This window comes from Pelodiscus sinensis, chromosome 7 (assembly GCF_049634645.1).
Source record: "Pelodiscus sinensis isolate JC-2024 chromosome 7, ASM4963464v1, whole genome shotgun sequence".
NCBI lineage: Eukaryota > Metazoa > Chordata > Testudines > Trionychidae > Pelodiscus > Pelodiscus sinensis.
Genome location: NC_134717.1, coordinates 65,172,017 through 65,188,924, shown reverse-complemented (window position 1 = coordinate 65,188,924; position 16,908 = coordinate 65,172,017). Strand labels below are relative to the sequence as shown.

Here is a 16,908-nt window from a genome sequence, read left to right as displayed (position 1 = left end):
CAAAGAATGGGACAATCTCCAAAACTCGTGTTCATTCTAATACTTATATTCACTGAGCCAGGAACAATATGGCTTCCACATTACGTTACTGGTTACCCAGACATACAGTACTCTTCAAGCGATGCAGCCGTGAGCTCCCGCCTAATCAGCCAACTCAGATATGATGAGTGTTACTAAAAAGCTTGTTCATTGCATAAAAAGGTCCTATAATCCCAAAGCATCGGACACGTTACCCATCAGGTTAATGAATGATTTGGATCTTACCCAGTCTATGCTTACAGCCAGTTCTTACTAACTCTACTAAAATTTATTACAGTAAAAGTGAATGGGTATTGGCTAAAGATTGATACCCATGCAGGTACAGAGTGAGTTTTTAGGTGAGTTTCATAGTAGAGATGGGAAGCTTTACATTTGCAAAGAGTCCTTTCCAGAATCTGCTCCTTAGGTTCTAGTCTAATATGCAATATCAGGACGATCCAGCAAGGAACTGGAGAAGCCTCAGTCTTGCGACTCAACCTTCCCCTAAGGAAGCTTAAGCAGATCTGAGATGAAAGGATCAGGGCCCAAGAGTTTTTATAGATCCCTGGCAGGCGACTGTCAGCCTCCTGACAGCAGGTGTTCACTTGGATGAAGAATAAAGCCTTTGCAGTAACCTGTTCCCTAAACATCACGAGTAAATAGCAGCATAGATTAACATAAGGCAGTTGCCCATGCACCATTTACAGATGGTTTACTGTAGACTTCAGAGAGCGATGAAGACCATGACATTACTACATTCAAAATTCATCTAACACAGGACTGGGCAAGATGCAGCCCAGGGGCCGGATGCGGCCGCCTAACACCTTGATCCAGCCCGTGGACGGAATCTAGTCACTTTCTATTTATATACTGCTGCCCAAGCCACTGAATTTCCAGACAGTGGCTCAGGCAGCAGGATCCTATATAAGTGGCTTCTGTCCAGTCATGACACTACCCCAGCAAAGGCCAGAGCCACGAGCCATTTAAATAGCTTTAGAAATCCCAGGTGACTGCCAGGCAATGCAGTAGTGGCAGGGCTGAGACCCTTTAAATCCCCAGCCCTGCCCATTCTGGAGGTAAAGCTGGCCCATGGCCACATACCAAAATTCATTAAGTGGCCCCCCATCAAAATTATTGCCCACCCTTGATCTAACATCTTTTATCTTCGAATTAACAGAATAAACCAATAGACAGGAACTGTTTTGCGTTACATTGTCAACTTCTACTATATATGTAAACACACGAAGACAAACTATCTACTAATGTCTCTAAAGTTTGAATCTGGATCAGTTGCCTATTTGTGTCACCCTTTCTGAGTCACAGCAAGTATACTCATGTTCATTGCAACAGCATCTGTTTTAATTGCATTAAATAAACACCATGGCAAAACACACCTCTTTTATCCACTTCAGTAACAGGTGTGAACTGAAACTTGTTTTTCCTTTACCCCGATTATGAAATAGCGTAACAGTCAATCATCTTCTTTTATATTCAGGATTCTAGTTTCAGCCTCATATTAGCACCCTGTGTGTGTAGTCTATGTATAATAAGAACATAAGAATGGTCCATCTAGCCCAGTAGCCTGTCTGCCGACAGTGGCCAGCACCAGGTGCCCCAGAGGGGGTGGACCGAAGACAATGATCAAGCGATTTGTCTCCTGCCATCCTTCTCCAGCCTCTGACAAACAGAGGCCGGGGACACCATTTCTATCCCCTTGCTAATAGCCTTTTATGGACCTAACCTCCATGAAATTATCTAGCTTCTCTTTAAACTCTGTTATGGTCCTAACCTTCACTGCCTCCTCTGGCAAGGAGTTTCACATGATAATTTCGCCTCTGTGTCAACTCAGCATTAACATGTGAAGTTACCCAAAGACATTTCAAGGATATTATTGCATAAAGTCAGGTGATGATTTGCTTAGCTCTGATACCCCATTATTGTACCCTGCATGCCTACTAGTAGTATTCAGATATTGCCGTATAGCATAAGTGACAGTGCCCCTAGTGTAGGGCAAACTATACACACGTTTTATGTAAAAGTAGATTTTAACTCTGCTGTAATCCTTGATGAACTGAACAATCTGCAGCTGTGTGCCTTGGAGCTTGTTGGCAGTTTGAATAGAGGATGAAATCAGAACATCAGTCAGCCTTGCAGCATTTGGTGCTAAATGCAAATCCCTTCAGTGTGCCCAAGCTTTACTGCAGCAGTATTCGAGTCTCCTTTTCATGCATACTGGCTTAATCCCTGAAAAGCAAAATAAAACATAGTATCCTACACATCCTTCTTGCCAGCATGGAAGAAAGGAAGTGGCCATTGTTGTCCACTTGCACTCTTGGGAGGCACGTGCTGGGCTGTTGAAGGCACCAGTGTAAGATGATGAATAGGCGGGTTTCCTGTTTCAAAAGTGATGTCAAGACTCTTGAATACAAAGAACCCTGATCGTCTTCCTCACTGCTGGAAACATTCTCTGCCAGCCCTCCAGCTCCCACTCCTTTGAACCAGCTTGTTTCTGGAGGGAGTTCTCACTGCAGGTTTCTAACATCTGTATGTCCAGTCATGCAGCAGTGAGGAGGCAGGCAGGCCAGTCCTCAGAAGTAGTACAGACACCAGCAGAGCAATGTAAGAGGGGTTGCTAGTGGAACTTACTATTTGAAGCACAAGCTCTAGTTCTCAGGTTTGGATTTTGTTCCAGCTCTGTCACGGACTCGCCTTGTAACCTCGGGCAAGTCATTCAGCTCCTTTTGTGCCAGTTCTCCCCCTCTGTAATGGGGATTGTACTTGCCTCCCTCACAGCTTCAGCTGCAACCCCCGCCAGCCAGGCAGGCGGCACATGCTCACTAGGTCATGCTTTGTCTAATCGTAACAGATTTTCACGGGAATGGAAGCTAATGTGGTGTTGTTTCACATGCTACTTGAACAGCAAATTGCCTGTGGTGTGTCTCTGAACCTTTGTCTTCTGTATTCCATCAGACCATTCCAGTGACAGCAGTGGGGGTACCTGTTTCAGATCAACCCTTCACAAGAACTGGACTGCTTGGTTTTATTGGTCCTGTAAGTATGAGTAGGCAAAACTGTTCTGAATGCCCAAGAAGTAAATCCACTGTTAAATGAATAGAATACTCAGGAGGAAGTAGTTTGGAGAATGTAGGAAAGCAGAACAGGAATCTGAAATATAATCTGGGGTGACAGTCTGCAGATGGCTGGAATGCCAAGTTGAGTGCTCTCCTAAGGAGAAGTATCTTCCAAGTATCTTCACCAGCTACTGGATCATGAGTGCCTAGTGCTGATTTCAGAGCCAAATGACAGGATCGTATTGAACTCATTTGGTAGAGCAAGGGCATATCTGGAGTTGAGTATCCTCTTCTGCGAGAGTGTAGCTGCATTCCCCAGGACTCTGTCAAATGAGTCTGATAGCCTCATAACAGTCTATATAATGCCACGGTCTTATCCATCGGGTTACTGATCTTCTGTTGTGGTGAGTCTTGAGTTTGCATTTTGTGTGACTTTTCTGTTGCTGAGCCTGTCATCTTTTCAGGACAATTTGGTGTTCGTGGTGGGAAAACTGGATGGTCTGATGGTGGTTAACATGCGCAAACACAATGCTGATGATGTAGTAGCCACAGCACTGGCAGTAGAACCAATGAAGTTTGTCTACAGAGGAAGGTGAATATTTTGAGAGTATATATTCCCTAACATTGTATTCTTGTGTATTTATCCTCTGCTCATCCAGCATTTCAGAATGCTTTCAAGGTCATGGTGGGGGGGGAGAGTTCTGCATTTGAACTTCTAGACGTGCTTTGAGGGCAAGATGTGAGTATGAATATGAAAGTGTGGCTTCTCCTGCTAGCATACAGCATGACACCTAATTTGCGTAAACTAGATTTTAAGTGGTTTAAAATTGCCTTGACCTGGTGAAATCACTAGTCTTACTGATCTCTTCTTTCTCTGTTTAGGTTTCTAAATTAAAACTTTACAATGTCTCTTTCCCAGTTTTGCATCATCTCTGTATTTTGTTTAGATTTCTAACATAAATGTGGCTGAAGTAGCAGGTTCCCCCAAGGGCCAGCAGAACTGAGACCCCTACCAAACCTAGAACAGAAGTTACTTTTCCCCCCAAACAAATCTAACCCCACCAGACAGCCCTCCCCACACACACCAGCTGCTCATGCTAAGAGAGATGCATCTGGCAATGTGCCCTGAGAACAACAGATTGGCTGTTTGAGGCCTCTGCAGGTAATACTGTATTGCCCAACCTATCGCTCTTACAGAGAGGGGCATGCAGCTCCAATGTCTCCAGTGGTGAAAGCTGTGGCATGAGGACTATTGTAAATGTGTCACTTCCTTCAGTCCAAGCATTATTTTCAAAAACTGGCACCTAGGCGTGTTGAGGTATTGCTGGCCTTTTCCCTTCCTCCCCCCCTCCCCCTCCCAGCTCCTGCATACATTGAACCCGGCTTGTGATAGCACATGTAGTGGTGGTGAAGTGCAAGGTCTCTGAAGACTGAGAAAAGAAAATCAAAATAAACTTCTCCTTTTCCTCAAGTTGGGTGATTTTGTGATAATCTGGCATAAATAATGTGTGTGTCTTTGAAAACAATTCTACAGGCGTCACAGCGATCCACATCGTAATAACCATGCTCTAGTCATTATATGTTGCATCTTTTCTAGTCCTATCATCCTTCTGTCCTTTGTGTTTTAGGATAGCAGTGTTTTCTGTGACCGTTTTGCATGATGATCGAATAGTGCTTGTGGCAGAGCAGCGCCCTGATGCATCAGAGGAGGATAGTTTTCAGTGGATGAGCAGGGTCCTACAGGTAGTCAGATCTGTCCTTTCTCTTTTTTCAGGTGAATAAGGTTAATGTATCAAATGAGAATATCAGAGCTTCTGTTTTCCGCATAAAAAACCCTCACCTTCAACTGTCCCCCGAAAAAACCCCTCCGATGAGCTCACTTCTCGCTGTGTTTTAGGGGTGTGGTGCTAACTAATGGCATTTTTTAAAAGAGCAAAATCAGTTTATTCTTGAGAAATGATCTTTGCACTTCACGTTGATTGGAATTTTCAAATCCCACAGAAGTGAGTTCAATCTATAATTCATTAGTCTTTATTTTTGTTAGTGGCCTTTGGTCTGAGTCTGAAAGAACAGAACATAGAACTTATGCACAATATCAAAAGCAGGGTTTTTCTGTAGAATGTGTGTTAGTAGCTCATGTGATTTGGGAGTGCTCCATGTCAGCAGAATGCCCCTAAAATGAACAGCTAGTCCACTAGCAGTCAGGTATTTCTGAAGCAGCCAGTCACGTCTAAGGAGGTGGCAGGGCTCAATACCCGAAAGAGCTGATAACGGCCAAGGAATCAGAAAATGAAGTAGGAGGGGAGAGCACCACTGAAGAAAACAGTGTGAAGGGAGATGCCTCCCCTCTGAAGTGAGAGGAAAGTTGTATAGGAATAGAGACAACGGTCTCTACATAAGTTCACAGGATTTTAAGTCTTCTATTGTGAATTTGCTTGGCATAGGAAAGAAGTCATTCATAGAAACCCATTTCTGTTGTTCGGCATGGTTCCCAGCCTGGAGCAGATGAGTGTTAAGCAGCTAAATGTTTCCCCTCTATATCTTTTTGTGGTTTGCGTTCTGCTGTGTTTCTGTGGTTGCACCATTTGCTCTAAGTTTACTGTGATAGTTTGGGCCTCCATGACCTTTCTGCACTTATCACCCACATTTTATAACTTCACTAAGCAGTGGTGTGCAGATGGCATCACTTTGACTGCACAAGCAAAAATATGGATCTGCTCCTGTGCCCCCAGAGGTCATAGCCCAACTTCTATACATGCAGTGAGTGCAGAATTAGACCCTTTATTTGCAAATTATGGTGCAAGTAAAATTTGTAATGTGATACATTACTCTAGAATTCTTGTTCTAGCTAAGTGCCATGTCACTTTATATAATTAATGCTTTGTTTTTTCCCCCTCAAGGCAATTGACAGTATTCACCAAGTGGGTGTGTACTGTCTTGCTTTGGTTCCTGCCAACACGTTGCCGAAGGCTCCACTTGGAGGGATTCATATTTCAGAAACGAAGCAGCGCTTTTTAGAGGGTGCTCTGCACCCTTGCAATGTCTTAATGTGTCCTCACACTTGTGTTACCAACTTGCCTAAACCTCGACAAAAACAGCCAGGTAACTAAAGCACAGTACGTAGCTCCCCTTCACGTTTATCTGACTGTTGCCATTTCAATAACTGAAGATGCTAAAAGTTGTGCTACCAGGTGGTGTTTGTTCTGTCATACCTGGCCAGTTTTACTTTGAATTATATTGAATTCATTACTAATGACAATATGCATGTTTAATTATTGGCTTTGCTAAATTGCATTAGTCTCATTTTGCTCAATGTGTAACCTCAGATGTTGGTCCTGCTTCGATGATAGTGGGCAATCTTGTAGCTGGAAAGAGAATTGCACAAGCATCAGGGAGAGATGTTACCCAGCTGGAGGATAATGACCAGGCAAGAAAGGTAGCGCTGAATGTGTGCGAGGGCAGCAGTTGTGGTAAGAGCGTGGAGGGTTTCAAGTTGAATTTGAATGTTTTCTGTCCCGTCTTCTTTTCAGTTCCTGTACTTGGCAGATGTTCTCCAGTGGCGAGCCCAGACAACCCCAGATCACCCACTCTTTTTCTTGCTGAATTCCAAGGTGAGGTGCGCTTAGTCTCCTTTTCCAATGAAGGGATGAAAAATATCATTTTGGTTTGAAAGGGGAAAATGGGAAGTAGCAGATTCATTTTACAGTCTGCAGTGCTCCAAAGTTACTAATGTTGGGAACTCCTCTGGTTCCAGCACACGAATGAAATCCTCAGCACCCCCTGCTGGACAGAAGCCAGGAGCGGCAGAGCTGCACTCTGCAGCCCCGAGGGTTTCCCTCAGGGCAGAATCCCTGATCCCATGGGCAGAGTTAGTACCATAGGGGTGTTGTCCCCCTCCCCTGAAACAGCAGTACAAGAACAGGGCAGCTTCCCACTCAGGCTCCTTCTCTGCCTGTACCCAGCCAGGTCAGAGGTGGCAAGCCAGAGCTGGGCAGTGCAGGACAGCAGCTGCTGTGGCTGGTGCCATGGAGCAGGGAACTGCAGCATTCTCTGGTCTCCTGCTGGTGCAGGGACTTGAAGCTGCTACTGAACTCCCAGTCCCCTTTGCTCCCCCTGCTTATAAGAGCCACCTGGGAACAGGGACCACTGAGGAGCCCTCCTGGCACACGGACCCTCTTACCCCTTCTCTGCTCCTCCCTACATTCTTGAGAACTTATTAAAAATTTGATTTAAGGCTAACATTTTTACATGTGGCTGACGGTTTGTGTTTTGTTATAAAGCTTTTTCTGTTATTAAACAGTTGTGTAGCTCCCCTCCCCACTCTTGGCTGATTCTGCAATACTTTCTTGCAACTGTAAAAATTAAAATCTATAAAAATTGGGGGTGGGGGAATGCTTAACTCATAATTTTGCACAACTGTGAAAATTAAAATGTATAAAAATTAAAACATTATAAGATATCTCTATTTGCAGTCAAAATTATAAAAACAAACTGAATCCTGCTGTCCTAAATGTAGTTTCAACAGTCTTTAATTCTATCTGCTACAATGCTAAAATTAGAAATGTAATGAAATGTTAGCTGCAAGGCAATTTATTTTACTCAGTTTCAAAATACATTTTCCAAGTTTTCCTAAGTTATCTTCATGCTGTACAGGGCACAGTAGCTAGCACTGCCTCGTGTACACAACTGCACAAGAAAGCAGAGAGGGTGGCAGCAGCACTGTTGGAGAAGGGACGACTGAACGTTGGAGATCATGTAGCTTTGGTTTATCCTCCAGGTAAGAGACTAGACAGCAGAAACTGTAATCAATCGTGGGGAACAGAACACAAGAATTTCTAGGCTCAGTACTCCCACAGCCATTTGATTCGGCAATCTGTCCCTCAGAAAGCCCAGCATGTAATTGTTAAGGGGAAGGCTTCTTCACTTCAAATCTTTCTCTAAGCCAATTCCCTAGCTGGCAGGATAAATTTATAAAACAAATTTGATAATCAGATGAGATGACTCTGGGCAGTCATTCAGTACCATGCCATTGGGAACTGAGTAGGGAATGATTTTAGATCCCACGAAAGGTACCCGGAGAGTGAATCAGTGTGTGTATTCATAGAATAGGTACAGTTAGAGGGCAGCACTGATGCACAAATGCACCTGTCCTCTAACAGGAAGCGACCATCTCTAGAATGAGTTTGCTTGGTCTCTGTCACTGATCTGTACTCCGTAAATGACTGGAGCGTTTGACTATGTGCAAACAGTGTTGTTTAGAGACAGCATAATGTTAACATATGAAAGACATGTATATTATCGTGGGAGAGTGGATGGACCACTTGGTAACGCACCACACCGCCTCAGACTTCATGGGATATATTAACCAGAGAAACTCAAAACTGGAATGGATCTCGGCACATCAGCTAGTCCAGCAAGTGTACTTAGCCCATCCCTGCCAGGTGTTCATCCAGCCTGTTCTTAGGAACCTCCTGGGACAGGGGTTCCACACCCTCCTTGATAGCCTGTCCCAGTGCTTCTCTGCCCTTAGGGTTAGGAAGTTTTTCCCAATAACTAACCTAAATCTTCCTTACTGCAGGTTGAGCTGGTTTCTTCTTGTAGTCCCTTCAGTGGATATGGAAAGCAGTTACCATTCTCTCTAGAACAGCACTTAACATACTTGAAAGTTATCAGGTTCCTCTTCAGACGTCTTTCCTCAAGACTAAAAGTGTGCAGTTTTTAGCCTTTCCTCAGAGGTCATCTTTCCTAAACCTTTTATCATATCTGTTCTCCTCTAGATTCTCTCCAGTTTGTCCACAGTTTCCTTAAAATGTGGCACCCAAAACTGGACATTTGTTGAAATGTATTTCCACAGATCTTCTCAGCTGAAGAATTTAAATAATATATAATCCTAGAAATCTACTAACATTTAAATGCAAGATACTGAAACTGGCCACTTGAGGCAGGACACTGGTTTAGATGAACTCTTTAAGACAAATATCTATGCCTAATATTTTAATTCTTAAAATATATGGAGGATAGTTTTTTAATTGATATGAGACATGATGATTTGTGAAATGAAAACTAGTTTTTATCCTTAACAGGAGTAGACCTAATAGCAACTTTCTATGGATGTTTATATGCCGGCTGTATACCCATAACAGTTCGGCCCCCTCACCCACAGAATCTTGCTACTACTCTGCCCACCGTCAAGATGATTGTAGAGGTATGAGAGCACCCTTTGGTATTTTTGTTGCTGTTTTGTTTAAAACTGATGATCAAATAAGTAAATAAACATTATTGGTACAGTAAAATAAACTGAATTTCTGAAATGTGTGTTGCTGTGACCCTCTGACCCAGGGTCAATAAATGTTTCATTAAACTAGTTTAAAATTTGTTTTCCATTTTCACAATTTTCTTTTTCTTTGTTTACAACTTTTTTCATGATCAGTTCCTTCATGTTGAACTGACTTGGATGGATATTAAGGCACGATAGCTCCATTTATCAGCTTTGTTAACTTTTTCAATGTTGTACAGGTCAGTAAGTCTGCATGTATCCTTACCACACAAGGAATAATGAAACTGCTGAAGTCCAAGGAAGCTGCAACAGCTGTAGATATTAAAACATGGCCCACCATTTTGGATACAGGTACAGATGTAACTACTTGCTACTAATGTAATATTTTAAAAGAAGTGTGCATAACTGAAAAGATACATCCTGGCTTCTCCAGCATGATTTAAGGCTGTTAGCATAGCTGACTGTCTTTTTGAGGGTCAGTTAGATTAGTGTTGAGTCTCTTGTAAATATGACTGCATGTCAATCCAGGAACCATGTTTTCTTGCTGTACCTTTTCCCAAAACAATAATGTGCAATTGTGTTGTTGTTATCTTTTAAATAGATGATATACCTAAAAAGAAGGTGGCTAATATTTTTAGACCTCCATCCCCAGATATGTTGGCCTATTTGGACTTCAGTGTGTCTACTACTGGCATACTAGCAGGAGTAAAGGTATATTGATTGAACTGAAATGTTTATCTAAACTAGTTTCTTCCCTGAAATCTTTTGTATTTTGTATTCTACTCAACTCCATCTGAGAAGAAGCTTAAAAATGGGAAGCAAGATATTTTAATATAAACTTATTTTAAAACTCACGTTCCCACCAAGATTTCAGAAGTAGACACATCAAGCACAGCTGTCTAGAAATATTCAGCTAATGATAGTTAGAATTGGGGATTGGTGAGTCATAGGAGGAGGAGATGAAGACCTAGTCTTCATTACAAAATTATGTTGTTGTCAACTGCCTTGTGCCAGTCGTGCTGTGTCCACGCTTTAATGTTTATCTTGCATTGGTAAAAGATCCTTCTTATGCTAACATAATGACATCACTTCCCACAAGCAACATTAACCCAGAGTCAGTGTCCTGAAGTCAACACAGCACAAGTGTAGACACTTGTAACCTGTGTCAACCCTAATTATCCTTCAGCAATAGTCCCACAATGCCCATGCTTACTGCTCTCGTCACCATTGTGAACTCCACTGCCCAGGAGTCATAGGGGCCAGAAGCCCCACCACATTATTTAATGCCTGTGAATTGTTGAAATTCCTTTTCCTGATTGCCTGACTTGGTGAGCACACTGAGCAGTTCTCCATTGTTGTGTGCAACTGCCCAGCTGACCTGTCTGGAGACAGGACAATATTGGATCTCCTGGGCCTGTGAGGAGAAGTGACTGTGCTGGCACAGCTCGTAACCAACCTTAGAAATGTCATCATCTGTGACCAGATTTCTATGGGGATGCAGGAGAAGGGGTATAGTAGCAACAAGTAGCATTGCCATGTGGAAGCAAAAGAGCTGTAGCAAGCGAACCAGAAAGCCAAGGCCAACTATTTATCTGGGGCTGAGCTGCAGACCTGACGCTTGCAAAGAGTCTCACATGCCATAAACAGCAGCTTCCCCCCATCCCATACAAGTTACTGTGGATAACGCCAGTCACAGGTCCCTGCCATGAACAGCAAGGAGGGAAAGGCAACTTAGGGGATCCAGGTGCATAGTGAGCCAGGATCTGTGTTGAGTCCAGCAGATGGAGCACAGATGAGCTCAATGCAGGGGAAGGAACCTTGGGTAGGTATGTAAATAAGTTTTCCATTGCAGGGATGGGACCCTGTGCTAGAGTGCTAACCTACTAGTGGTGCTTCTCACTGTACATTAAAACAAACACACCTGCCAACACAAGGAGCCAGGTGTACACTTGAACGAGTAATGTGCTGGCTGTGAAGGCACTGCTCCGCCAATGTCGTGTGCGTCAACCTAATTTTGAAGCATAGATCTGGTCGAAGAAGGGATGGTCTTGAAGTTAAGGGGCATTACTGGGAATAGTCCTCTTCTCAGCTACCACAGAAATGTTGTTTGACTATACGCAAATCAGTTAGATGACCCTCTAAATAGTTTAGGAAACAGGGCTTTTACTTTTTTGCTGCTTCAGGATGTATAAAGAGGGCTTGGCGGGTGGGTGCTTTTTCTGTGTGTTTTGTACTTTACGAATAACAGGAATGTTAACTCTGGTCTTTCCTGTTTTTGCTGGAGGACTTCCTGGATATCTGAAGATGTACACCATTAGCACTCACACCTTTTTTTAAAGGGGCCATGTGATGCTGACTACAAAATCATGGCCAGCATCGTGGCTTCTACCACCAGTATTCCCAAGTGTGTTTTAACCAAATAAAAATTTCCTAACATATGTGAGCATTCAGTAAGCCTGTTTTTCCCTTCTCCAGATGTCACATGCAGCTACAAGTGCCTTATGTCGCTCTGTAAAGCTACAGTGTGAACTATACCCTTCACGACAGATTGCCATCTGCCTTGACCCTTATTGTGGCCTCGGCTTTGCACTATGGTGCCTCTGCAGGTATGGAATTTAAACCTTACACCTACGGGGGCTTGCTTGCTTTTCTGTTTTCTGTTTTCTTGCTGCCTGCTTGTTTTCCAGTCACTTTTGTGGTATTTTTTACACGTGGCCACATGGCAATTTTCTGAGACCCGAACAGATTTGCGGATGAATTAGTCAGAGTAGACCCCACCTTTTCTTTTGTAGGGGAAAATAAACATTGTTTGTAAATAGAGGTTACTTGGATTTAAAGTATAAGAAAGAGAGAATTTCAGTGTTGGTTTCACCTAGAACAAACAAGCCTCTTCAAAAGTGTCTCCTTGAGGCAGGAGCCATCACTTGATAAATGTACATAAAGCACTTAACACCAGATTGGCATTATACAGTAATAAATAACGCTGTAATTAGAAGCAAGCTATATAACATTCCCTAAAATGCAAGGGGAAGTATTTGGTTCAGATAGTACAATCACTAAAATTCAATACATCCAGTGCTGTTGTAGTGTTGCTCATGTCTTGTTTCCTCATTCATTTAGACTATTTTGTAATTGGTTGGGTATGATTAGCCCTCTACTTGTAGAATGCTTTCATGCAAGAGGTTTATTTAAACAAAAATTGAAAATTGAGACATTGCAATTGAGTTCCCCTACATTTCGGGAGGAGAGGGGGAAGGGAGAATAAATTTAAATCTTGAGAACATCTTAGTTTCAGTGAGAATAAAAGCATTATTTCAAAATACAATCTGTGTTCTTTTCTGCATGCACTTTTTAAAAGGAGTGGAGTTACATAAGCCTTGCCTTTACTTGCTGCATATGGTGTGCAGATATTCTCTCTGAATGCAGCATGGTAGAGATTTTTGTCTGTTTGGAGTACAGAATGGATCCAGAATACAGGGGGCTATTACAAGAAAACAAAATGTAAGATTGGCCACTGAGAAGCCAAGACTTTTTGAAGAGGTGAGACTGATTAGGAAACACACTCACCCTCTAAACGCACCCTGGAGAAGTTGGAACTCCCAACACACATCTCTTCTGAGCCTGTTTTCAGTCTGCCGCGTGGAGTTTTCCTTTGTTTGACGTTGATTGAAGACATACGTGTCATTTCAAAATTAACTAACAATATTAAAACAAAGCTGGAACTAAGTCAAACTCTGTTTTCCATTTCTATCTTCTGTAAACCAGTTTCTAAATTAAAATCTTGGATACAAATATGGATTCTATTCCTTCAAAGCTGACAGATCTAGAGCACCTGCTGAGAACACAAAAAACTTTAATTGACATTGAAAGATCAATAGCTCTACAGTCAGTCCAAGATCCAGCTGACCCATTAGGAACTGCTTAGTGCATTTTCTGCAAGATTGATTCTCTAACAAATATGTGACAGGCAATCATTAATGAGGAATAATAACTACTATGGGAACAGTGATAGAAATGTAGCCATGATAGTCTGTTTACTGTGGGAACAGTAATACCAAAATCTTGTGAAGGTAGGAGCGACAAACCCTTTTGTGTAATAGGCTAATATTAGTATTTTATTTGGTACATGCATGATGGTTACAAATAAGGGTGGCCATAAAATCTTAAAAGTTCCCCAACTTTTCTGTTACCTTATGTTCTGGATCCATCGCATACTGTAATTATTTATCAACAGAGAATGGTTTTGTTTATTGCCAAAATGTGTGTTTTCTTAATGTACACTTTCTAGTGATGAGATATTTAAACTGTGTTGCTTCCCTTGTTTTTCAGCATCATAAAATAAGTTCAAGCCCTCCTGAAAAGGACTTATTCTTTGTCTCATTGCAAAATACATTTAGCGCAGAGAGAGAGAGAGTAAAAGCTGACTATAAAACCTGCCACTAATGGCAAATTTGGCATGCGAGATTCTGTTTTTTCTCTTACGCTGGTATTAACTGGGAGGAAAATGGCCATTCCCTACTGGATTTAACCTGGGAATAGACTAATTTCTAAGACTTCTGAAGGGTGGGTGGTTTATACACAAAGGAGATACTGGCTTGAATCCCTTCTTGCCCCATATTCCTGCTTTGTGGACTGCCCACTGGTTCCTTTCTGAGAACAACCTCTGCCAACTGCTGTCTCTCCTCCGCTCACAAAGCGGCGTGGGGGGAGGGGTTAGGGAGATGGAGCCCAGAGCAGATCTCTTGCTGAGGGCGGTGGGGGTGCAGACAGCAGTGGAGCTGTGAGCCTGAGGCTGACCACATAACTGAGGTGACTCTTTGGATGACTGGAAAGATAGTGGAGGGCTCTATTTGAAAATGGGTGAGGAACAGTTTGGGATCATGTGTTTTGAGGGGCCCAGGAGCAGACAAGGGGTCCAAGGTGAGAGTTCCCTCGTCCTCATCCCTTTGGTATAATTCACTGAGGGACTGCGTGTACTCTCCCTGAAGCCTGGTGGTCCCTTTTTACACTTTGAATCACTTGGTTTGGCTTTTAGAAACGAAAACAGACTTCATTATATTAAAGAACACATTTCCTTTTGCCTGACCCAAGCGCTCTCACTCTGCAAACCCCAGTGGTGTGCCTGGTGCTTGCTGTGCATGGAGGGCTGAACCTTAAACAAAAGCTGTGGGTACTTAGCTCTGCTATTGCTCTGCATTCTCTTGTTCTTTCCATGCCGCTCAGCATAGGTGAAGTGTCCTTGACCTCTGTGTTTCTCTCTCTTTTTTGGGTGGCGGATAGTGTGTATTCAGGACATCAATCTATTTTGGTCCCTCCTCTTGAACTGGAGAGCAACGTGTCGTTGTGGTTATCTGCTGTAAGTCAGTACAAAGTGCGCGTCACCTTCTGTTCTTACTCTGTCATGGAGATGTGTACCAAAGGCCTGGGAACACAGACAGATGTTCTTCGGGTAAGTTAACTTTATTTTTGCATTAGGGATGTGATATAGTGTAGTCGGTTAACTGATAAGCAAAAACTTATGGGGTAATGCTATAGTCCACATGCATTTCCTCTCCATGCCCTCAGTCCTGGCTCACACTGGGTCTAGGACCTACCTCTGCTGCAGCTCTGTATTTATAGACAAGCAGCCTCACTCGCTTTCTGGCTTATGCCAGGTTTGGGAGCGCAGGCCCCGCTCCCTCGTGGGTAGGAGCTAATGTCACACCACACTGCTGGGCCTCTGTATCAGCTGGTCCGTGAGGGGGAGCTGGTTTTTAAACTGGCTCCCCTCACAGACCAGCTGTTACCTAGTACTCCATGCTGCTGCCGGTCTCACCCTCAGAGACTATAGAATAGTTGATTAAACAATAAGAATTCATGAGGTTAATCAACCATTCAGTTAACCAATATTTAACATGCCTATTCTGCATATGCTAACATACAAGTAAAGTGTGTGTGTGTGTGTGTGTGTCCCTCTGGTGTTTCTAGTTCATTGTCAGTCATCAGCTATAAAATGAACTCCTTCATGGAATCTCTGAATGCCTTGAAGTAAAGTGTGCTTCTTGGCAAATGCTGCTGTTGAGATTGCTGGATGTCACTTGCTCTCAAATTTAATTTTAAAAAAATTACATTTTGTATTTGGTGTTTCCGTGTTGGATCTGAAGTAACAAGGTATTTTTAATTTTGAAATTGAGAAAAATATTCAGCAAATTCAGTGAACTTGTTCTTTCTAAAAAAGGAAAAATAAAACAATTGGTGTCCCCCACTTGTCAATCTTCTCTTTTCCTAGGTCAGAATTCTCCACACCCAAAGTCCTGAACCATTAAGCTGCCTATTAGCCTTTGACACACACAGACCTAAAAGGACATCATAAACTGTGCTCTTGCCCAGAACATAGCTCTGCATTTTGGAACTTGGCAACAACAAAAGTTTACCAGTTGAACATAGACTTTTGGTGTGATACATCTTTTTTGAAGCCCCACACACACAAACTGCTAACGTTTTATAGTTTGTCTGGTTTGCTGACCTCCTCCTTTAATTCAGTGGGCAGCAGTTTCAGCATCCAGTGAGCATATAGAAAGCATGGCAGCTTGTAAAACCTGGAGTGAGATGGTTCATTAATATTGATGGTTAAAGATGCCCCTCTTGTTGCCACTTATGAGGCTCCTGCGTCAGAATAACACTGCACTTTTACTCAGCTGAGGAAACCTCGTTTTTGAGCTACATGAACACAGTGATCTCAATTTTCCAATATGGAAGTTGGTGACAGTGAGGAGTTATATGAAAAATCAGGCAGAATTGCAGCTAGGGACTCCTCCTAAGCTGGAAACATGCAGAAGCAAGGTCCAGAAATGGAAGTCTTCTGCAGTTACTATTTTCAGAGGTTACTTTCTTTGTTCAGTCGTGCTGCTTACACTGAAAATCATTACAATTAACCTGGCTGGCAGTAGCAGACTTCCCTTTGCCAGGTAGTCTTGTGATACCCTTAAAAACAAAAAAGGGGGAGAGGTTGTTGAGCCCATGTTATTTTTTTAAGAAGAAGTATTAAGTAGTAGTATGCATTACATTTCCTAGGTTCCTCTCCAGGAGACACAATCATTCCTGACATTTCTAAAGTCACTCTATCCCTTAGGCCAACTCTGTAGAATTAGTATTCTCCTGAAGTTGCTAATTTCTGTGTTCTGAGATGGTGTTTTCTTTCAAATACCCTTTCCAATAGGTGAAGGGAGTTAACCTGTCCTGTGTACGAACATGTATGGTGGTGGCGGAAGAGAGACCAAGGATTGCACTAACACAGTCCTTCTCTAAATTATTCAAAGACCTGGGCCTTTCTGCACGCGCAGTGAGCACCACATTTGGCTGCAGGGTCAACGTAGCTATTTGCTTGCAGGTGAGATTCACAGGAGAATAATCCATTCAGCTAGGGCACATCATAGAACTGTAACAGAAAATCGCAGAGAGCTGTGTCCGAACTTCGTATATTGAATTTTGTGGGTGGGTTTTCAAATCCATGCTTTCCCTGCATGCCTTCCTACTAAATCACTGAAATAAGTTCTAAAGGGT

General features: G+C 42.7%; 1 protein-coding gene and 1 long non-coding RNA gene across 9 annotated transcripts in view; one reads left to right on the top strand and one right to left on the bottom strand.

Moving 5' to 3' along the window:
* The window catches only part of LOC142830246 (uncharacterized), a 79,301-nt gene that overhangs the window by 27,012 nt on the left and 35,381 nt on the right, over positions 1-16,908 (bottom strand). For 2 of the 3 annotated variants that reach the window (XR_012905358.1, XR_012905357.1), the window contains exon 3: positions 12,934-14,788. This is a non-coding gene — a long non-coding RNA (uncharacterized LOC142830246). Of the gene's footprint in view, positions 1-11,967; positions 12,848-12,933; positions 14,789-16,908 lie in introns of those variants that run through there. The other variant, XR_012905356.1, reaches the window with a different exon arrangement.
* The window catches only part of DIP2A (disco interacting protein 2 homolog A), a 144,658-nt gene that overhangs the window by 107,998 nt on the left and 19,752 nt on the right, over positions 1-16,908 (top strand). For all 6 annotated transcript variants that reach the window (XR_012905355.1, XM_075934131.1, XM_075934132.1 and 3 more), the window contains 13 exons: positions 2,989-3,069; positions 3,554-3,681; positions 4,718-4,832; positions 5,990-6,191; positions 6,416-6,525; positions 6,620-6,700; positions 7,743-7,866; positions 9,173-9,294; positions 9,606-9,717; positions 9,968-10,077; positions 11,842-11,972; positions 14,647-14,815; positions 16,565-16,735. Coding sequence is in view for 5 of the 6 variants with exons in the window: in XM_075934131.1 (XP_075790246.1) it covers positions 2,989-3,069; positions 3,554-3,681; positions 4,718-4,832; positions 5,990-6,191; positions 6,416-6,525; positions 6,620-6,700; positions 7,743-7,866; positions 9,173-9,294; positions 9,606-9,717; positions 9,968-10,077; positions 11,842-11,972; positions 14,647-14,815; positions 16,565-16,735 (1,656 nt within the window). In the remaining variant the exon portion in view is untranslated. The remainder of the gene's footprint in view (positions 1-2,988; positions 3,070-3,553; positions 3,682-4,717; positions 4,833-5,989; positions 6,192-6,415; positions 6,526-6,619; positions 6,701-7,742; positions 7,867-9,172; positions 9,295-9,605; positions 9,718-9,967; positions 10,078-11,841; positions 11,973-14,646; positions 14,816-16,564; positions 16,736-16,908) is intronic.